We start from the raw sequence: 21738 nt of genomic DNA, 5'->3' as shown, positions 1-21738 counted from the left end.
AAAAAATAGTAAAGCTGGAGATAGTAAGTCTCCATTACCATAGGGAAAGGATAGATAGAATAGGGAAGATTAGCCGGCAAAGAGCTCGAGGAAGAACAACTATTAAGAACAGCAAACAAAGATTTAATACTGCACTTATCAAAGACGATAAATTATTTCATTCAAAAGGAAAAAGAAAAAGGAAAAGCAAGAATATTCTATCTTGTATGTCATGCGGACAATATTCTATTAAGTTTGTTTGCCTTCACTTTTGCACTCTTGTGGCAAACAACATATACAGCATCGAGAACACATTTGTATAGTGGCTGTTTACGTATTGAAGACCATGCATCAACCATGCAAGTTCTAGGGTTCTAGCTACAAATGACCGCATTAAGAAATTTGAGAAAAGAATTCCTCAAGATGTGCTTCACCGATAACCACTCCATGCTTCTGACTGAAAACAACATTGGTCAAATCAGCTGGAAGATTTGTTACCGCATCTGCAGCATGGATCTCCAGGTACTCATTTAAGTTGTGCACAGATCCATCTATATAAGCACATTGAGAAGAAGAGTTTAAATAAAAGCTGAAGTAAAAGCCTTATACAAATTGCCTGCATTAATAATATTCGTTGAATACCATAAAGAGGGGTTTAATCCTACATTAAAAACTTAATCAGCAGTGGAGAGTCTAACATCAGCAATAGTAACTATGCAGGAGAAAGAAAGGACTGAAAAGAATATTTGAGTCAACAAGATATGCTTCAGTAAATAAATTACAGAGATTTGTGGAATAATCTGTCTCAGCTAGTCCATAAAAGGTGAGAAGTGATTTGATTTTGGCATGATCCAACAGAAAACTCCTCTAGCAGAAGTCTGGCAGCTCGTAATGCACTCACACTTACAGAAGTTCTAGATCTGAAGTCTTCAAAACCTCTAAAATTTGCAGAGGCATTCTCAGTTTACGTATTTAACTCACTTTCCAGTACCTAGGGATTTCTTCTGGTTCACTAAAGAAGTTACATTTTAAAACAAGTCTTTCCATTGTGCCCAACTAGCAGTTTAATATTATTTGTGAACAAAATGAAGGAATTCATAAATAACAGACCTAGAAGAGCAAAAATGCAGACAAACAAATAGGAGGAGACTAAGAGCAAAAGAAAAAGAAAAGTACTGCAGACACAAGGCCCAACTAGCAGCCAAACTATTTGGGATTCAGCTGGGTGACAAAACAGATTACTTTTTGAGACAAATTAATTTATACATGCCCCAAAAACTGATAGACATTATGCATAAGATCTAAGGAACTTTAGATAATTATACAGTATTAACCCAAAAGGAGTGAAACAGATGAATAACTGATCAGCATACATTTGGTATATAGTTGCCAAAACTGTACCTTCAGCAACTATGGGTTCATATGTAGGAGGTTGAGCAGTCCAGTTCCCTTCAGAATCTTTCATGTGTCTTCTATCGGATGCAAAGTGATGAAGGAATAATGGAACATGCACGACCCGGAAAAACCTGATAATAGGGTAAAAAAAAAAAAGAGGGTAACATAAAAAGGATGTTTCTCAAGAACTACATGAATTCATGATTAGATTGTAAACATACTACATTAATCAACACATGAGGATCATTTTCCATGGGCTTGTTGAGAATGACAAATTGGAAAAGGGTAAAAATGAAGTGTCTTTCTAATAATGTTGTAAAGGCTCCAACATTGGGCAGTTACACAATAAATGAAGACTTTAAAGCTTCACCAGAATGCTTCTAGAGTTCAGTGCAAGACACTTTACAAATGGTAATCTTTTGATTTCAGGTTGAGTTTGAACAGGACTATGAGCTGCCACCAATGGCTTGCACATTTCTTATACAATTAGAGAATATCTAATAACAGGAAACACATTATATTACAAGACAATTGTAAAGACAACAATATAATGAAAAAAGATATTATCAAATAAATATAAATCAGAGCAACTAGAGGCATAAGAGCAAACTCAGAGATATTGAGATTATTAAAATTAGAATTTTATTTGAATTTTGATCTAAACCTTGGTGGGGATGACTGACAGCCTCCTTTAGTAGATGTCATATGTCTATGGAAAATGCATACTATAAATAAACGATACTTTAGAGCTCCAAAAAATTCCTAAAACTTCATATATACTAAGTGATAAGTTGCTTCAAAATTTTTCTTACCACCTCATATAACACCAAATATCCTTAAGAACATATATATTTCGGTGCATAACAATTAATCATGGGAGGTTTTACAAGAAAAGATATGGATTTCACAGTTTCATCATCAGATTATTTCTTGGTGAGAAGGTAAAGGAAGACAATAACAGAAAACTTTATGTGAACTCCTATATAATCATTAGCAAATACGTTTAAGTCAAATCCAGGAACTCAACAACAACAGGTATTTTACATAAACATTAGCAGCATGAAATGAAATGTTACCTTTGAAACTCTGAAAAGAGCTGAAAAGATGGTCGGACAGTTTCGGACACATATGTCGCTAAAGGACAAGGAAATGGAAGACTTGAATCCAAGTCCCATACTAAATGAGAGTCACCATCTTTTTTCCTCTAAAAGGAGACAAATGTAAAACCAATCAACCATGAATTACAATTCGCGAACTCATCAAATGATCCCAATGCTTGTGTCAAAGAAAACTAATTTACGCAATTAAATCAAATTACCGAAGATTCAGATCTTACCTGAATGCAAATAACATGGTAATCCCAGAGGATTACACCATCTGCTCTATTGCTAGACTTTTGATGCCACAGTGGAATCTAAAATGTTTTCATCCGAAACATCACAACAATGTTCACAAAACTATAAACCAGAAATTTCCTCTTTGAAACGAGTCTAATACAAGTTACATCTCCAAGGAATGTCCCCAATCCACAAAGGAAGGGAATCATTATTCTTTGGCAAAATTCAATCAAAAAATGCATTGTTTACATTAATACACTACACAGGGAGTTCAAGAATCATACATTTTCTAAAGTACAAAAGATGGGTTTCCCATTCTTTCTTCAGAGGAAAATAGCTCGGAACTTTTAACATGCTTTTATGTAAAGTTTCGACCTTTCTAAAAGAAAAAGAGAAACCCAATTCAGAAACAAGAATACACTTTACAGGTAGTTCAATAGCCATACATTTTGCAAAGTATATAAGATGGGTTTCCCATTTAACATGCTATGATGTAAAATTTTGGAGCTTTCCTAAAAGAAAAGGAAAACCCAACATCTGAAATGGATAATCAGTTCCAAGCAAGCGACAAAAGCTAAGAAAAGGTAAAACCCAGAAAGGAAACGGTAAAAAATGCATGCCTGTTTATTGTCATTGGAAATGACAACGACGAAAAGATCAGATCCTTGAGCATCTGCTATCCCGTTAGAACAAAGTTTCTTGCAAAGAAAATACACGTTCTCCTCACTAATAAAACACACCCAGTTGAATTTTCAGGAATAAGTTACAAAATATTGAAAGAGTTTAGTAATGGAAGCCAAAAATAAAGTTAAACAAAAAAAAAAAAAAAGGAACCAGTAAAAGGGAGTGTGATTGAAGTCAGAAGCGTCCAAGCTGGTCGGCGGCTGCTGCAATTCCAAAGTCGTCATCTCCCTTTCTGTTTCCTAGTCTCCCCTCCAACTATCAAAATATTAAAAAACAAATTATTGGAATATGGGATTTATAGTAACTTACAAGTCAAAAGATAACAAAGTCAGGATTATGTTGTAGTCTAGTTGGTTTGGATATTCGGTTATCACCCGAAAGACCCGGGTTTAAATTCCGGCAACGGAATATGTTACAATAAAATTGAACTTTTAAAAGAGGTTTAGGTCTGCACTAATATTTTTTATGCATATAAAATAAAAATATTAATTTCTAATAAGTCTGGAGTTAGGCTAATAAACTCACACCACCAAGCTTGTGGGAACCAAGAAATTCTACAATGCAATGAGATGGACAAATCTGTTGAAAATTGGCGAAGCAAAACTTCTTTAAAGCACGTCATGGATTCTTCATGTTTATATCCTCTAGATAGCTTGGAATGACCACATTTACACTGTCTGATCAGAGAATGACGTTTTCAACAGTATGCTGGATGTTGTGCGTTTTAAGGTCAAAGGATCGATTCCAACATTTTAATGCCAGTAATTCTTCTCTGAGTACAAATGGATAAATTTCGTAATTTTTGCACTTATAATTCGTTGTTAATTGTGTCACTTATTCAAAATGATTTAGTGACAAGATATGATTTCTGTCGACGAATAAAACACAACATTTATTTTTTAAGAAAATTACCTTTAGCCTAATTCCACAGCCCGCTCATGGAAGAATCAGAACACCCCACCACCGCAACAAAATCACCACCAACGTCTCCGCCGCCACTGCAACGCCGTCAACTATGCACCCGTTGTGACCGGCCACTTCCAGTCTGCCTCTGCCATACCCTCCCCCCAACCCCACTCCCAACCAAAACCAAAATCTTGATCATCCGCCACCCTCACGAGTCCCGACACAAGCTCAACACAACCCCACTCCTCTCCAAAACCCTCCTCCACGCCACCGCCATCTCTTCCCGCCGCCTCCTCCGTCACCACCTCCCTGACCAATCCCCACCTGCCATCTACCTCTTCCCTCCTTCCCCTTCCACACCCGCCGTCAGTCTATCCCACCTCAAATCCACCAACCTCCTCAATTACCAAACTACTACCCTCCTCTTAATTGTTTTTGATGCCACTTGGAAGCATGCCAAGGAGATGGTGAGGGCCAGTGAAGGGGTTTTGAAGGGTTTTGCTCTAAGGGTTTGTTTGGATGGAGTTGATGAGAGTGCGATAGGTGGGAGTATTTATGATAATGAATTGGTTTTAAGGAAGGAGCCCTTTGGTGGGTGTGTTAGTACTCTGGAAGCTGTGGCCAGGTGCTTGGGGGTCATTGAGCCTAATGGAGATGAGGTTCAAGGGGTTTTGATTGGGGTCTTGAGGGAGATGGTGAGATTGCAAGCTGGATTTTTGAAACCTCTTAAGCCTAGGCCCAAGATGTTGAAGAAGAACAAGCACAAAGAAGAGGATAACAATGAGCTTCGTTAGTGGATTTGTTCTTCTATTTTAAGTTCTAATTCTAATTGATTGTTTGGTTTTTGAGCATGCTACTTACTTTCCAATTCCAGAAGTGAAAGGTAAAAATACATAATTTCACTTTTTGCGGTTGAATTTGGTTATTATATATATTTGTTCATTTTAAATTTCAATTCAAAATATAATTTTGTTGTTTAATTTTTGCTTTTGGGGATAAAATAATATCAATTCAATCAAAAGATCATCAATTTCATTAGGATATTGCTTGGGTAATCTAATGTAGCTTGCTTTGAGTGGTTGGTTCATTTTGGATGATCTTGAATGAAGAGACTTGAACGGTGATAAATCTGTCTTATATGAGGCAGTTGATTATTCATTTGAATTAGATATGGTCATTCGTGTAGTGTAAAACACTGAAAATTCATGTATTCATATAGTGTTTTACACACAAATTTTGAGGATTTGTTTAAGTACTGTAAGTTTCTTGATGTCATCTCTGTCTGAAGCATTTGTTAAAGTTCTAAAATTTTGAGGATTGAGATAGTGGTAACTGGTAGATCATGTTGTCAAGTTGCTGAAAAGTCAACTTAAAACATGTGCATAACTTACTGTAATGGATACTGCTTATCAGATACTATATAGTCAAAGGACAATCCTACAAAAGGTCTTATTCTAACAACCTGCTTATAGATTTAGGCTTTGTTTGGATACAATCACACCCACGGTGAACTGTGATTGACACCCAAAAAGCCACCGGACACCCATTGGGATGTCATGGGCTGCTCGGTTGAAGTAATGTCACTGCACCATACCCCCATTTAGCAACTGGACATTTTAGGTCCAGTGGAAATCTCTCCTTCCCACTGCAGCTCTTTCTTCGAATCATATCCTTGCTCTTTCTTTTTTTTCCTTATGCCCAACAATCAGGTCTATGAGGTGCATTCTAGGCATGAGCCAGGGAATCTGGATGGGGATGCAAGGATCATGCTGCGCGTTGTTGGGCATAAGAGAGGATTTTGATGTATCAAGACATGGTTTATGGGGCAACTGAGGATTTGAAATAATGAGGGGTTTGAATTGATAGGGAAGTAAGGAGAGTTGCAGCTGGCCGTTTTCTAGCAGGTGCATGAGTTGAGAGCTGAAATTGAGTTGTTAGAACGAAGGATTGGCAAGATTCCTCGTTATTTGCTGGGTTTGGTATATAAGGAGCTGTTTGATATTTAAATTTCTTCTTCTTTGTTCCTTCTGTTTCTTTCTTTAAATTTTCATTTATGTGTGTGTGGGCTTGGTTTGTTACATTTTCAAGTTAAACTAATAATGCATACATCAATTGGATAATGGCCTGCAGTATTATCCCCCAAAATAGATAATTGCCCATAATTCTTAGCATCCATCTGTCAAGCAAAGTTCATATGCATTAGGTCCTTTCCTGCGGTTAATTTTTGTTGCCTTACAGTTTTATATCAGAAACCAGTATTTTGCTAGAAAAAATACTGGATATTAGTGAACATGCGGGGGAAAGAGTGAAGAAAAGAAATTGATCTGTTTTTCACATAGGTTGCCAAGTGTTTTCTTTCCTATATAAATTATTGCTGCTGAAAGGTTGTGAAAAGGTCCAAGTTGGATAGTTCCATTACTACTTTCTTGGTTCTGCCTGTGCCACTGTGCTTGGCCTTTGCACCAGTTCTTCCCCTGCGCTGATGCCTGTGTGCTTACTGATGTCCTATACGCAGCCATCTGGTATTGGCATCAATGTTTTGCAGCATCTTACATCCATGCTTATGCTGAAGTGCTTTTTAAAGGTCCTTAATTTGTAGCATGCATGCAAGACATCCTCTTAAATGCCATCTAATTTTGGGAGTGTTTCTCATGATGGTCAATAACTAATGAAATCGATAATTTCGAGTACTGGTTCAACACTGAAAGAAGTCAACATATGCCAAGCATTTCTTTTCTTCCTAACTGGGATATGCTAACTTTTACAGGGTTGGCAACTTCTCAAATTGCTAGCAGCATATAAGAAATAAAAGGATTGTGAATGTAATGTTACTGGTTTATAAGTATTGTATATTGAAATCTTACTAATATTGACTAGGATGGATAAAATAAATAGTTAATAATAATTTTGGTTGATTAAAAGAACCATTTTTTTAGAAAAATTTTAAAGCAAATACCAAATAAGAATGATTTTTTGCTGTGTAATGTTAGGCTGGATTTGTTCAAATCCGAAAGGCATGGATGACCATGTAAAGGCCTGCAACCGACTTTTTCTTTTGGGTCATCACTACTTTTTTCAGCTACCAAATGGGCGGCACCCCTTGCCTCTCTCCCAATCTTTCTATTGGTAATAGAAATTCATTTTTTTTTTATTCTCCATCTCTAAATATTTTCACATGTTTATTTTACTAGCATTTTTTTAATTTTCTTTTTTGCCAAAAATTTTTTTTCTTCTTCATTTTACTAACTTCTATCAAAAGGCAAAGAGCAAGGAGATTATTGAGATCACTGAATCCAACGAGAGAGAATTAAAATCACAGTAAGTTGCCCAGAATTTTATTTTTTATTTATTTACCAAATAGTAATTATATTGAATTTGAAATTAAATTAAATTTATTTATATAATTATTTTAAGAAGCGATAATAAATAAAATTGAGATTTTAATTTTAATATCTATAATTATTCTTTATTTATAAAATGCAAATGTTTTTTTATAAAAAAAAATAATAATTATAGTATTGAGATTTTATTTGTTTGAATATTAATGATTTTATGTAATTTTCATGTTAACAACTATCCGTAAGATCTTTTATCTAATAAACATCTTAATTTATAAAGCTGAAAAACTAATAAATGGAAAAACTAGAAAAAGAGTACTAAAATTAATGGGGAGAAAAAAAAAAAAGGAAAAAGAAAACAAAAGGTAGTGGTGATTAGTAAAAATCCATCTAATCAAAGAAGAAAAGGCCAACGAGGCCGGTGCCATCGTCACCGGATCGTTTTTGCCTTACAACGACTTTGTCTGTCCCATGCTCTCAAAAATCTTTTCCGCTCTTTTCCTTTCCTTCCAAACAGTAAACCAAAAAAGAAAGAAAAACTTTCTCTCTTCTTCTCAATCGCTTCTTCTCTCCCTTCACCATCATAATTTCCTTCATATTTCTCTGTTCCTCAATTAGAAAATACCAATGCAATAATTCACTTTTTCTTTCTCAGTATCTTTCCCTTTTCCTTCATATCTTTTAATTTGCCAGCTTTTCTTGGCTCTTTCCCTTCCCTTCTTCAAACTCAAAGAGAGAGATCTTTCTCTCAAGGTAACCCTTTTCTTCTTCTTCTTTGATCATACTGTCTTTCTGTTTTTCTCTCTCTGCTGTGATCAAGGGAAAGGCCATTGTTTTGATTTTTTTTTTGGGGTTATAACTGTCTTTCATCTTTTTTTGTGTTTGATTTGGTGTTTGTTGATCTGGTTATGCATGATTTTGTCGTACTTTTCGTGGGTTTTGTTTCTTTTTCCTTAATTCTTGTTTTGATATGCTTGTCTGATGCTGATGGCTATTTTTAAGATTGTTCTCATTGTTATTTTTTGTCTTTAGTATGGTTGATCATAATGGTTTTTGTCTGTTTTCTGCTTGTTAAATTTTTTCTTTTCCTTTTGTAAGTGTACGGAAATTTTAGAATTCAGTTTTATGGCACCGGCTATGGAAATTATTTAATTTGTTATTGTAACCGAGCATTAGAGATTAAAAGATTTTAGCTATGTGCAAAGTTTTGAATGGTTGCTGGGTTCGTCCAATTCTGTTTTCTCTCGCTTTTTGACCCCGTGGGCTGTGACTAATCGTGTTAAATGCTGCTTGGATTGCTGATCACTGACACTAGCGGTCAAAATCCTTTGCTGCCGTGCAACCTTCTGTTTATTTGTGTGATCAAATCAAACAGTACATCGCTTCCCTCAGAGTGCTTATTGTTGATTGATCTTTAGGATGCCAAGATTTGAGCGATATTGGTGAGGTTATTCTCCTAAGAGTGTGGAACGACCACAAGCAAACCTTTGAAATTTATGCATGTGTGGGATAAGTAGTCTTTTATGATATTAGTATGAAAATGATGGATGATTGGTTTAGAGAATAGGAGTTTATCTTATTTTATTTTTTTGGCCAGAAGAATAGCAGTTTATTAATTTCCATATCATATGAAGTTGGCGAATCTGAGTATATATAGAAATATGATTATTTATACTTTAAGGTTATGTAAACTTCATCTTGATGTTTTGAATTCTGCAATGCAAGATGCATGGACAGAACGCATTGTTCTTTTTTATTTTTTATTTTTGGCCTTTAACACATTGTTCATGTTTATTCAAGCCGAAAAGTTGCTTCTTATCCTCCATATAGTGGTGCTGAATATAAAAGATCAACTTTATGGAAGAGTTCACTTTATGCTATTTTTTGTCACTTGTTTTAAGACCAGTATCAGCCAACCGTTAGTCTTAGGATGGATAATCAACATTAGGAACTGAAGATCTAATTAGTTTAGTAGCCTAAATAATTAATGGACCATTTTGAGTGGACAAGCAGATCTCATTTTGGGAGCACCATGTAATATGGCTTTGGTCAAAGGAAGATATAAATTCTTAGTGCATTAATTTTAAAGGGAGTAACCTTCTCATGTGGATCAACTTCCAAGCATCAATGTTCGGAGGGGGGAAAGTTTTTATGCTCATCATTTTGTTTAAGGATTCTTTTAAGAATATCATTCTCACAACCAAAAATGCATGCTTCTGTGATACATTGTTTTTCAACTTGTTATGAAATGATGAAGGGCTTCATTGTTCAAGTGATGATGTATTGAAATAAATGGCTGTTTTTTATGGGAAGTTTGCCATCATGCTGACCTTGGAAGAAGGTCCTGGAGAAGACAGGATTGGGCTACTAAGAATATTAATATTATTTACAATTGTTTTAATTAGAAGAAATACATGTCAAGTGAGCTGGATTGCGTGCTAGGACACATAAAGACCTTTTCTGAAATTTCTTAATGCTCGATCTTGACAGTACTAAGTTTCTGAAATTTCTGAAATAGGGAAATAATTTTAGTCAGCTTAACTTGTCATAAGCATTGATTAAAAATTTTTTTCCCTTTTTAATTTTACTCTGTACTGTAACTTAATTTTTCCTTGCATGATCTAATACCTCTATTTTCTCCAGTAAGTTTTGTGCAACTTCCAGACTGCTCAAAGTTGGATTCTCAAGTGGAGCTATACTAATTTTGCCTAAGAAAACAGTAATAAAGAAGAATTCCGAGAAATGTCTAGCTCTGCAAAAGTTCATGATCCTGCATTTCAAGGAGTGGGTCAGAAACTGTATCCTTACAACAAAGGGCATATAAGTTGTGAATTTATGGACTTGAATTTTTTTTAAACTTTTTATTTTATTTAAGAGTTTATTTTTTTTTCTTTTGATAAGAGAGACCTGAATCAATATTCCCAACGCCAGCAGGAAAAAAAAAGATATTGACATATGCTTTTTTTTCTTTTTGAGATGTGTGCTTATGTTGCATATATGTCCTGATGATTTTTTTATGTAAAGGCTGTCACACTTAACATCTTATAGCGGGACTGAAATCTGGCGTATTGAGAATTTTCAGCCAGTTCCTCTGCCAAAGTCAGACTATGGAAAATTCTACATGGGGGATTCTTATATTGTCTTACAGGTGCAGACTATTTCTCTCTCTCTTGCTCTCTCTTGCTCTCTCTTGTTTTGATGCAAACCCACATAACATACATTTTCTCCCATATTCTGGGCCGGAATCACTGCTTCTTTATTTTATATCTCATTTGCCATTTTATATGTTCGTTGTAGACAACACCTAGCAAGGGTGGTTCATATCTGTATGACATACACTTCTGGATTGGTAAAGATACTAGTCAGGTGTGTTTTTGCTGCATCTACTTTTACTTTTCTTAATTTGTTTGAGGATTTAAAGTTTCTTTCAAATGAACTAAGACATCATTTGAGATCATTTTGTCTTGTGCAGGATGAGGCTGGAACGGCTGCTATCAAAACTGTTGAGTTGGATGCAGTACTAGGAGGGCGTGCTGTGCAGCACAGGGAACTTCAAGGTCATGAATCTGACAAATTTTTGTCGTACTTTAAACCTTGCATTGTACCATTGGAAGGTGGTGTTGCTTCTGGATTTAAAAAGCCAGAAGAAGAAGTGTTTGAAACACGGTTGTATGTCTGCAGAGGAAAGCGAGTTGTCAGATTGAAGCAGGTATCTGATGCTATTTACATAAGTTTGATGAGTGTGGACGGAAAGACGCAAGAATAAAAATGTTCTATGAACTAATGATAAACTATTTAATATGAGACTATCATGGATCAGGGAAATACCATTTTGTATTATGCTCTTGCAGGTTCCTTTTGCTCGGTCTTCACTGAATCATGATGATGTATTTATCCTGGACACTCAGGATAAGATTTATCAGTTCAATGGTGCAAACTCTAATATTCAGGAAAGGGCGAAGGCATTAGAAGTTATTCAGTTCTTAAAGGAAAAGTATCATGGGGGAACGTGCAATGTTGCAATTGTTGGTAAGGGTGCATGCATTTATGGTATTGATGATGCTGTTTTTCCCGCTTTTCTACTTCTGTACAAGTATTAATTGAATTGCATGCAAGGTATATTTATTTTACTCTAAGGCTGGCTCTTTTGCAATCGTTGCTTGTACATGCATTAATGTAATCACCCTGCCAGATGATGGGAAATTGGACACTGAGTCCGACTCTGGGGAGTTTTGGGTGCTCTTTGGTGGATTTGCGCCAATAAGCAAGAAGGTTGCCAGTGAAGATGATGTTATTCCTGAGAAAACTCCTGCTAAACTTTATAGGTAATTGTATCTTCTGTTTTCTTCTACTAGTGGGGAAATGAAGATTCAGGTGCATCTAAAATTTTGCTAGAGTTAGATGCAGATACTATGTGTCCTATTTATACATAGGTAATAGTACTTCAGTTTCTTAGTGATTAGAACCAGATTAATAAGCTTGTCACTCCAACCTCTTGCTCAAATGAATCATTTATACATAGGTAATAGTACTTCAGTTTCTTAGTGATTACAACCAGATTAATAAGCTTGTCACTCCAACCTCTTGCTCAAATGAATCATCAGAGAAAATTAGCAAACTGTTCATGGGTCTGGAAGACTGGAATAGCACTCATAATCTTTTTTTTCCTTGCTGCAAGCTCTCATCAAAGTTTTTTTTATGTACTTGAAATCCTTAAGCTTCTACATATTTCTGTATTGCCTTTAATTTATTACTTCAATATAACAATTCTTAAAATCAAGCTGTTCTAATTTGGCTAATATTAACCCTAAAATCTGAACCAATGGAAGTATGGAACCTTATTAGTTCAAAAGCAACCAACTCTGAAACTGTTATCTATCATTTCATACTCTAAAACCCATTCTTTTTAGTTTACCCAATCTGTTCAACGTCATATGTTTCTCACATGTTCCTTTGGAATTCCTATCAATTATCTTTATGTTGCAAGAAATCCAAAGTTAAGTTCTTTAATTTGTTATCAAGAATTTATGACTAGTACTGAAGCCATGAGGCAGCATTATAGATTAAGGTTAGCATTATTTAATTCAGAGACTCTATGTCAATTGCCTTTTTCCTTTATCAAAACTGAAAAGGAGAAAAAGATATTGAGAGGGGATATTAGAAAGCCTTTCTTTGTATAGGCAATTTTACTGGAGAGAATAAATTAACATATTAAGCTTATTATAAATTATTCGCCAGACAGCTTTAATATGGGTAATATAGGTCAACTGAACTTTCTTTGGTTAGATGCTTGTTTTGAGGTTGAGCATCTATTTAGGGACAATTTTAAGTGAGTAGACACTCCGGATTGAAATCCTTTTTGAGTTAATATTAGTTTATGTTACTATTGTTTTTAATGATGTATGTCTTTATCAACTGCTAATTTTGAATCACTGGTTCCTGTAGCATAACTGATGGTGAGGTGAAGATTGTAGAAGGTGAACTATCGAAAGGCCTCTTGGAAAACAACAAATGTTATCTACTAGACTGTGGAGCTGAGGTTTTTGTTTGGGTTGGACGGGTGACACAAGTAGAGGACAGAAAAGCCGCCAGTCAAGTTGCTGAGGTAGAGCTAGAGGCATGGCATTGATTTCTTCATGTATTACAAGAACATAAATTCTCATTCCCAACCTTTTATTTCCAGGACTTTGTTGCTGGCCAGAGTAGACCAAAAACAACACGCATAACCCGTCTCATCCAAGGGTATGAAACCAATTCATTCAAGTCCAACTTTGATTCTTGGCCGGCAGGGTCTACAGCTCCTGGTGGTGAGGAGGGAAGAGGAAAAGTAGCCGGTAGGGATACTTAATAAGCTACAAATAAAACTATTATATTTTGTAGTTAACATTGTTGAATGGCATTTTTCTACTGCTAGCTTTGCTGAAGCAACAAGGAGTTGGTGTCAAGGGGATAGGCAAAAGTGCTCCTGTAAATGAAGAAGTTCCCCCTTTGCTTGAAGGCGGTGGAAAGATGGAGGTCATGTTAATAGTCTGCTTTTAGTTGGTTTTTGGCATTTGACTTAAAGACACAAACTGTTGACACGAGTATGGTGTTGCTTATTTTTCAGGTATGGTGCATCAATGGCAGTGCCAAGACACCATTGCCAAAAGAGGATATTGGTAAATTCTATAGTGGAGACTGCTACATTGTGCTTTATACCTACCACTCAGGTGACAGGAAAGAAGATTACTTTCTGTGTTGTTGGATTGGAAAGGATAGCATGGAGGTAATTTACATTGTTCTTAGTTGGTTATGAAATAATTTAAAATAATATGCCCCTTTCAGTCATTCATCTTCAACTCTTTGTTCATGATAGAACTCCCTTCCACTTAGCAATGTGAAGCAGCAGATTTGATGTTAAATGATATGGACTAGAGTGATGCCAAGATAAGCTCCTTGTCATTACTAAAAGAATGATAGATATGCCTCCAATATGAGTGCCTCCCCTTGACACGCAATTTAGAAGTTGCCTTCCTAATTTCATGCACATCATAAACTTGGACTGCTGCCTAATTTGGATTCTCATGCTGCCCAATTCATTCCTTTTCAGCAGGCTAACTCTATCTAGGCATTGTCCCTTGTCAATCTTGAAGCACCTTCAATTGAACCATTGATTGAGGGTAGAATTTTGGTTGCACCTATTGGATTATATAATTTTAAGATCAGGCTATGAAAATAGTGAATGCACATGGGCATAGATACATACATACATACATACATACATACATACATACATACATACATACATATATATATATAATATATATATATATATTGAATATAAAAATTAAAAGGAAAAAGAAAAACCTGAAATCTCTGATATGAAATTGAAGAAGAAAAAGGAACTTGAAAGTTACTATATTTTTGTCACATTGATGATGCTGCTTTAACCATCACCTTTATCTCTGTTGGTGAAACCTAGTGCACCTCATAGTTTTTGTTTCTTAAATATAATTTATACATGTTAAATTTCTTTGCAACAAGTTCCACTTTTATTTTCGTTGTTGATTTTTGAGAATTTGAGCAAATTTTTTATAATTTGTTGTGCATACTTCGTATGGTGAGTTGGTTTCTAGCTCATTTAGTGGTGACAATATCTACTTCACTCGACTTGTTTTCTGCATTGGATCCGAATCCCTACTTTTCATTACTTTTCCACTTGTAGCTTCCATTCTTCATGTTCTTTGCATAGAACTGTAGAAGAAAGGGGTTCTTACATAGTTACATGTTGACTTGATGGATTTCATTCTGGCGATGGTCATTCTCACTACTTAAAATATTATTTTCTAAAAGTATATATATTTCTTAATTCAGGAGGACCAAAAGATGGCTGCCCGGTTGGCTGATGCAATGTATAACTCACTTAAGGGGAGGCCTGTTCAGGTATCATATTACCTGTGGCTGAGTACAATGATTCCATTGCTTGTGTTTCTAATAGATGCTTCTTGCAGGGTCGAGTGTTTGAAGGTAAAGAGCCACCCCAGTTCATTGCACTTTTTCAACCTATGGTGGCCCTTAAGGTATTCAATTTGACCTCAAAGTTTTAGAATCTCATTACCAATTGCTTGGAGGTTATCAACTAATTTTCGTATGATTGATTTCTATCTAGGGTGGTCTAAGTACTGGTTACAAAATGAGTATAGCAGACAAAGGCTTGACAGATGAAACCTATACTGCAGATTGTGTTGCTCTATTTCGGATTTCAGGAACCTCCGAGCACAATAATAAAGCATTGCAAGTTGATGCGGTATGCATTAGTTTGCTATTTTGTCGGTTTTTGCCTTTTAAATTATGTTTGGTGGGTTTTGAATTTCCAACGCATTAATGTGTTTTTCCTTAAGTGCTCCTAACCTGATTATGGATGATGACTGTATTCCTGTACTTTGTTGTTATGATGTTTGCAGCATGATTACCTATTCCATTTGTATCCTAACAGCAATATCTCCTGTTTTTGTAACTTTTGTTTAGGTGGCAACATCATTGAACTCAACTGAGTGTTTCCTCCTGCAATCTGGATCTTCAATTTTTATTTGGCATGGAAATCAAAGCACTTATGAAAAGCAGCAATTAGCTGCAAAAGTTGCTGAATTTTTGAAGGTATACTCTCTAAAGATAGTTGTTTACTTTTGGGCTTTGTTATGAGAAGATTAAAGCGCATTGATTTATTGGGAAACCTGGTATGACTTTATATAGTTCAGTCTAGCATCAAAGTTCCAAGAATTTGAGTTTACCAATTAATAACATAACTAAAGAATGTAATAACAGGAATATATGCCTATATATGCTGTTTCAATCAAATGGTAAGATTTAATTCTTATATAATGATTATAGTTCTTTTGAGTTGAGTGTTGCAGTTAAGTTTTTGTTGGATCACAATTCTTTAGCTGATTATACATATTTTCTGCTTTTTGAGACCTAGTTATTTAAGTATTTGCACTTTTTTCCTTTGAATCTCTTCTGACTACATGGTGTGACAAGATAAAATTTACTGAAAAATAGACATTTACTTGGCTGTATTTTATCTCTTGCATAGTGTACCTTTCTTGCTATTTGCTAGTGATTTTCTCCTCATTAATAAAAGTCAATAGTAGCACTTTCTAGTTCTTTCAAACAACTCTTTCCCCTATGTCAGTCAATCATCTAATTATCTTCTTTTGCATTTAGCCTGGAGTTGCTGTTAAACATGCTAAAGAAGGAACAGAGAGCAATGCCTTCTGGTTTGCACTTGGGGGAAAACAAAGCTATACGAGCAACAAAGCATCTGTAGAGACTGTCAGGGATCCCCACTTGTTCAGTTTCTCTCTTAATAGAGGTGTCTTTTCTAATTCATAAATATTTTTTGCTTTATTTTTAAATTTGTGCTCTAAGATTTCTTCCTCCTGCCCTCAGTTGTTAATGAATCTTATTACCATTCTAACTTTTCTTTCCATGATTTTGTCTGTTCCCACATGGATGCCTCAGGAAAGTTTGAGGTAAGTTTTTCTAACGTAATTGAAACTTGTTCCTACAGGTATCCAAGTGTCTTCTATATATAAGTTTAGATCCTGTTGTGCAGGTTGAGGAAATTTACAATTTCTCTCAAGACGATCTGTTGACAGAAGATATTTTGATACTTGACACACATTCTGAAGTGTTTGTTTGGGTTGGTCAGTCTGTAGACGCCAAAGAAAAGCAAAATGTTTTTGAATTTGGCCAGGTATAAATAAAACATTGATTCCTTCATCATTTTATCCTTCCAATATGCTGTTATTCATTTTAGAATTTCTTTGCAGAAATACATAGACATGGCTGCATCTCTAGATGGTTTGTCTCCAAAAGTTCCACTTTACAAAGTTACTGAAGGAAACGAACCCTGCTTCTTCACAACATTATTTTCATGGGATTCCACGCGAGCTAATGTATGTGTGTCCATGTCTGGTTTTTTGTACTTTACCCTTGAGTTACTGTCACTTCAATTAATGTTAGATCACTTTCATCTTCATCAGCAACAAATTATAAGAAGTTATATTCTTAGCTTGTCTATGCAAAATGGGAGAAAATTGAGAAAATGTAATCCATATTGTTTTAACCGGTGCAATTGTTTTGTAGATAAGGAAGTTTTGAATGCTAGTCTGATGGAGAGCCTGTATAAGGTTAAATGACCATTTAACCACACCTTTAGCCATCAAATGTAGCCTGGGTTTCATGAGTTTCTTTCTCAGCACCAAAAAAAAAAAAAAAAAAAAAAAAAAAAAAGAAAGAAAGGAAAAAGAAAACAAACTTTAGAGCAGGTGTAAGGTGCAGGAGATATAAGAATAAGGACTCTAAAATTTAAATTGAAATGAGAGAGCCCCAATGATGGAAAAGTAGGATAGTAAGCATATTGATGATGCATTGATGTTGTATGGATCAGAGCGGGAGTTGATTAGCATAGTGCACTGTGTTTTAAGAAACTACATTCAATTTTTCCAAAAGTTGAAATTTAAGGATCATACCATTGAGAGCTTCTTGTATCTTGAATAACATCACCATTACCCTGTTGTTGCCACTCACAGTGTACCCAAAAAAAAAACATTTCTGTTAATTCTGTACTCACTGAAAATTTATGAGATCTTATGTTGCTTTTTTAAGGGTTAACGGCTGTTTGACTGACATGGTTCATCCTTCCTATAACTGCATCTGTTTGATATTTATGCTTAGATGTTCTCCGTGGATGCAGGTGCAAGGAAACTCATTCCAGAAGAAGGTGGCATTGCTCTTTGGGGCTAGCCAAGCTGTAGAGGTAAATTCTTTCTTTAATTCTCATGAAGTGAAAATTTCCAGTATATGAAGTTTCTGTCTGTACAGAGAAATTTGGATCATAAAATTTTAATGGGAGTTAATTTTCAAGGTTCCTTGTATTATAACATTACATCTTTTGGTGTTGTTCAATATGGCTTCTTTTTGTCTTACTGTTAATAACCTTTATTCTTTCTTTACTGTTTTAAAAGCTTCTAGTTGCTTATCCATTGTGGACATCACGAACTATATTTCTATTAAGCATATTGTTACTAACTTAATTCATTAAGAGGAAGTCTTTTGAGCATGTAAAGCAAACTTTTAAGATGAATTTATGATATTATCTGTTATAGCTTGATGACATTGAAATTTAGTAGTGGTTGCCCCTAAGGTGGAGCCTTGGATCCTGACCTTGTAGTTTTTGTTGGTGATAGTTTGTATTGGTAAATTAAGGGCTCTGATATTAGATCTTATCTGAAGATGATAATGCTTTTCTCTCTCTTTCTCTCAAAACAAAGATACTCATCTGCTAAACTAGTTCCCTGTCTGATGGATTCCATTCAGCCGAGACAGGACAAGCCCAATGGGAACCAAGTGGGTCCCACTCAAAGGGCTTCAGCTTTAGCTGCCTTGTCTTCTGCATTCAATCCATCTTCTGCCAAACCAACCCTTTTGGCAATAAACTGCTTATGCCACTAAATTTTTTCTTAACTTTTATCTTTTTTTTTTAAGTTTCAACTGTACCTACTTTGGAGTCGCAATTAATAAAGCTGAAAAGGAGCTAGTATGTTGAACCTTTTAATTCCATCTAACGAAACTATTTGGAGAACAGTAAGACTATTAGCTGCTTCAGTCTAGGAAAAGCAATTATGCTTTATGGAAACCTTTCATTCAAAATTTTAAATGTTGGCAGTTTGATTCTTATGTTTTGTTCTTTGCATTGGTGGTTTGATGTAGTGAGGTGCTAACCTTGCTGACAACCCTCCTATTGAAGTTCCCAAAAAGTTTGGAAGGGGGCTTCATAACACTGGAGATAAATACCTTGTAAGAATGCATATAGGATTTCATTTACTTAGAGATATCACCTACTGCACAAAAGGTAGTGTTTATCACAAGCTATCACAATTATGTCCTCCCTAGCTGTCCCTTTTTCTGCCCCCTTTCTCATCTGACATGCTTTTGTAACTGCTGGTTGAACCAGTTCTGACATTAGATTTTCACTGCACAAAATAAACCATTTCTAGTCATTCCTCTTCCTAGTTACAGTGCTATTTTCATCTTATGACAAAGATTGTTTGCTGTAATGTCATTTCAATTATGCTTATTTTGCATTCATTTCTTTTCCTCTGTCCAAAAGTGTCGGCCTCACTCTATGGTTCAAAGGCTTATGGTCCTTTCAAGCACTTGAAATATCTTTTCTTTGACGTGTTATCTCACATGCAATAGGTGTTGAAATTTGACACATTGGGGAGTGTTGAAACTTCATATCCACCGTATCATCAGGAACTTAGGAGAATCATTCTAGCAATTACTGTCAGGAAGCAGAAAGAAAGTCAAGTATTTGATTAACGTTACCACCTAGTCTAGATGATTACCACATTCTTGATTAGGGATGGACTCAAATTTGATGCTATTATTGGGTTAAGTACAATAATCTTCTTGAGGCCTTCGAAAATAGTCAATTTTACTTTAGCTAGACTTCTGACTGTCTTGGGTTTTAGTTCATCAATTTGGTTTCATCAATCAGCAAAGACCGAGTGGATCAAAGAAGAGTTGCAAGGATAGCTGCCATATTGTCTTTTGTCTACCAAATGTTTTTACGTTCTGCCTCCTTGAATTAATGTTTGTTATCCATGTTTTTGCGTTCTGCCATAGCAAGATCCCAAAAGGCAGAAACAAAAAAAAAAAAAGAAAAAAGGATGATTTTCTGAAAAGAGGAGAATAATGAATTAGATTTCTTTTCTACTTTTAATCTTTAATTTGCCTTGTCAGCTGTGTTTTATCTTTGGAAACTATTTTTGTTTTCCCCACCTCTTGTCCCAGGTAATTTTGGCTTGAAAATGCATTTCTTTCCCCCTTTTCAATGGGTTTGAATATTGTTTGCGCTTGTTTTTATCAATCTTGTATGTTTTAACTTTAGGTAGTTCATTTGAACCTTTTACTTTGAATGTTACTGCATTTGGTTTTATTATTGTTTTCTTTTGCTTTTGCTGCTGTTTCCTCGTGATACATGTCATAATGTATTATTGTTTTCATATATAGTGATTATGGCTGAAGTTTTGTGTGCCTGTATTTTGAGAATGCAAAGCATTTATTTACATTGCGTATGAGTTAAGCATTTGATATCTCCATTATGGCAGGCCCACGATCGATCCGACGGAAATCAAGGACCTACACAAAGAGCGTCAGCTTTAGCTGCCTTGTCATCTGCATTTAATCCATCATCAGCAAGCAAAACCTCAGCTCCAAAGCCTTCCAGCACTAGTCAGGGGTCACAAAGAGCAGCAGCTGTAGCTGCTCTTTCCTCAGTCCTTACTGCTGAAAAGAAGAAACAATCACCTGATGCATCCCCTAGAAAATCCACCAGCAGCACTCCTGCTGTAACCAGCCCACTTTGTAAGACCCCCTTGTACTCTTTGCACTGTGTTATCTAAAAAAATTAACCATTGCTTTAGGCTGATCCACAAGAAGTTGCTAAATCTTCTTGATGCGGCTGCTGATAATGAATTTGACCTGTCTTTTAATATAATTCTGAAACTGTACTTATTGCATTGAGATTGTACAGCTGAAGCAAAGAGTGAAGTGGACCCTTCTGAAGCAGAGGATTCTCAAGAGGTTGCTGAAGACAAGGAGACTGGTGTAGTATCTGAAACTGATGGGGAGGATTCAGAACCAAAGCAAGAGATAGAGCACGATGAGAATGGGAGTGGAAGCACTCAAATTACATTCAGTTATGAGCAACTGAAAGCCAAATCTGATAATCCTGTAACTGGAATTGATTTCAAAAGGAGAGAGGTTTGTTCTGCCATTGATGTTTTTAAGTTAACTCTATCTTTTTCTGAATATATTCATATTCTTACTCTTTGATTTCTCAGGCTTATTTGTCAGATGAAGAGTTCCAGACAATATTCGAGATGGAAAAAGAAGCATTTTATAAATTGCCAAAGTGGAAGCAAGACATGCTGAAGAAGAAAGCTGATCTATTCTAGAGCACGAACGCATTTAAACGAGTGATTTATGTGCTTCCTTTGCATTCTAAATAGCAATCCCTTATTTAATTTGATATTCACTTCCGCCATAAAATTATGGTTTCGCTGGTATACGAAGCCTGTATTGCCATGTCTAGCTTTTTGTCATTTGCCTTTTTGACGAATGTAATTGTGGTTAGTATCCGGATTGATCATGATGTTGCCTGAAAAGAGTATATTTTTTTATTCCCACTCCCCCTCCCCCCACTTCTCTTAGTGCCACTGCCTTTGTAATGATCACATATTGCAGTTAAGGACAGCTTGGCAGGCCAACATTCTTTTATTCGATAGGCATGTGCTCATCTTTGTGGTTATTCAACTTTTTCTTTTCCCAATTTGTTAAAGATGGTATATATGATTTGCATTTCTATTGAACTCTAATGTAAGTAATGAAAATTCATTGTTTGAGAACATTTGTTTTCATATTGATCATTGTTAGGCTACTCATCTCTTCATTACAGATTGAGGGAAGATGAAGTAGCCATTTAACTAGTGTAAATTTTATGCTTTGTTGGATGTTCATGTAGTATGGTTCAGACAGATTCAAATTTTAGT

General features: G+C 35.5%; 3 protein-coding genes across 4 annotated transcripts; 2 read left to right on the top strand and 1 right to left on the bottom strand.

Annotated features, from left to right (window-relative positions):
* Positions 1 to 135: 135 nt before the first annotated feature.
* Positions 136 to 4965, bottom strand: LOC111311509 (amino-terminal glutamine amidohydrolase). Of its 2 annotated transcripts, none has more exons than XM_022910937.2 (7): positions 4308 to 4965; positions 3546 to 3650; positions 3332 to 3437; positions 2711 to 2788; positions 2451 to 2578; positions 1381 to 1505; positions 136 to 530 (listed from the first exon to the last, which is right to left on the bottom strand). In XM_022910937.2, the coding sequence occupies exons 2-7, from the start codon at positions 3617 to 3619 to the stop codon at positions 373 to 375; spliced, it is 669 nt and encodes a 222-aa protein (XP_022766672.1). In that variant the 5' UTR covers positions 3620 to 3650; positions 4308 to 4965; the 3' UTR covers positions 136 to 372. The 2 variants fall into 2 exon arrangements, with proteins under 2 accessions (XP_022766672.1, XP_022766671.1); XM_022910936.2 differs by lacking the exon at positions 4308 to 4965 and adding an exon at positions 3921 to 4175.
* Positions 4289 to 5281, top strand: LOC111311508 (tRNA-uridine aminocarboxypropyltransferase A-like). The gene has a single exon (XM_022910935.2). The coding sequence runs from the start codon at positions 4334 to 4336 to the stop codon at positions 5093 to 5095; it is 762 nt and encodes a 253-aa protein (XP_022766670.2). The 5' UTR covers positions 4289 to 4333; the 3' UTR covers positions 5096 to 5281.
* A 2790-nt stretch (positions 5282 to 8071) lies between these two features.
* Positions 8072 to 21594, top strand: LOC111311504 (villin-2-like). The gene is made up of 23 exons (XM_022910927.2): positions 8072 to 8392; positions 10283 to 10437; positions 10688 to 10787; positions 10937 to 11005; positions 11112 to 11348; positions 11491 to 11668; positions 11832 to 11964; positions 13085 to 13244; positions 13323 to 13473; positions 13554 to 13654; positions 13746 to 13904; positions 14993 to 15061; positions 15130 to 15198; positions 15288 to 15425; positions 15647 to 15775; positions 16343 to 16490; positions 16640 to 16650; positions 16734 to 16874; positions 16951 to 17076; positions 17877 to 17939; positions 20296 to 20551; positions 20721 to 20950; positions 21031 to 21594. The coding sequence occupies exons 2-23, from the start codon at positions 10382 to 10384 to the stop codon at positions 21142 to 21144; spliced, it is 2838 nt and encodes a 945-aa protein (XP_022766662.2). The 5' UTR covers positions 8072 to 8392; positions 10283 to 10381; the 3' UTR covers positions 21145 to 21594.
* The last annotated feature ends 144 nt before the right edge of the window (positions 21595 to 21738 follow it).

The sequence above is a fragment of the Durio zibethinus genome, chromosome 1 (genome assembly GCF_047325235.1).
Source record: "Durio zibethinus cultivar Kanyao isolate XHJ-2024 chromosome 1, ASM4732523v1, whole genome shotgun sequence".
Lineage (NCBI taxonomy): Eukaryota > Viridiplantae > Streptophyta > Magnoliopsida > Malvales > Malvaceae > Durio > Durio zibethinus.
The sequence above is the reverse complement of the archived record's forward strand: the minus strand, read 5'-3'. Positions and strand labels throughout refer to the sequence as shown.

What these genes read in the sequence shown, in the direction of transcription:
- LOC111311509 (XM_022910937.2), bottom strand. Translation starts at nt 3,619, where the DNA reads ATGACGACTTTGGAATTGCAGCAGCCGCCGACCAGCTTGGACGCTTCT. An exon ending in CTCTTTTCAGAGTTTCAAAG is followed by an intron (nt 1,506 to 2,450) that starts GTAACATTTCAT and finishes CCCTATTATCAG; the next exon opens with GTTTTTCCGGGTCGTGCATG. An exon ending in TGAACCCATAGTTGCTGAAG is followed by an intron (nt 531 to 1,380) that starts GTACAGTTTTGG and finishes GTGCTTATATAG; the next exon opens with ATGGATCTGTGCACAACTTA.
- LOC111311508 (XM_022910935.2), top strand. Translation starts at nt 4,334, where the DNA reads ATGGAAGAATCAGAACACCCCACCACCGCAACAAAATCACCACCAACG.
- LOC111311504 (XM_022910927.2), top strand. Translation starts at nt 10,382, where the DNA reads ATGTCTAGCTCTGCAAAAGTTCATGATCCTGCATTTCAAGGAGTGGGT. An exon ending in GAGTTGTCAGATTGAAGCAG is followed by an intron (nt 11,349 to 11,490) that starts GTATCTGATGCT and finishes ATGCTCTTGCAG; the next exon opens with GTTCCTTTTGCTCGGTCTTC. An exon ending in AAGCATTGCAAGTTGATGCG is followed by an intron (nt 15,426 to 15,646) that starts GTATGCATTAGT and finishes ACTTTTGTTTAG; the next exon opens with GTGGCAACATCATTGAACTC.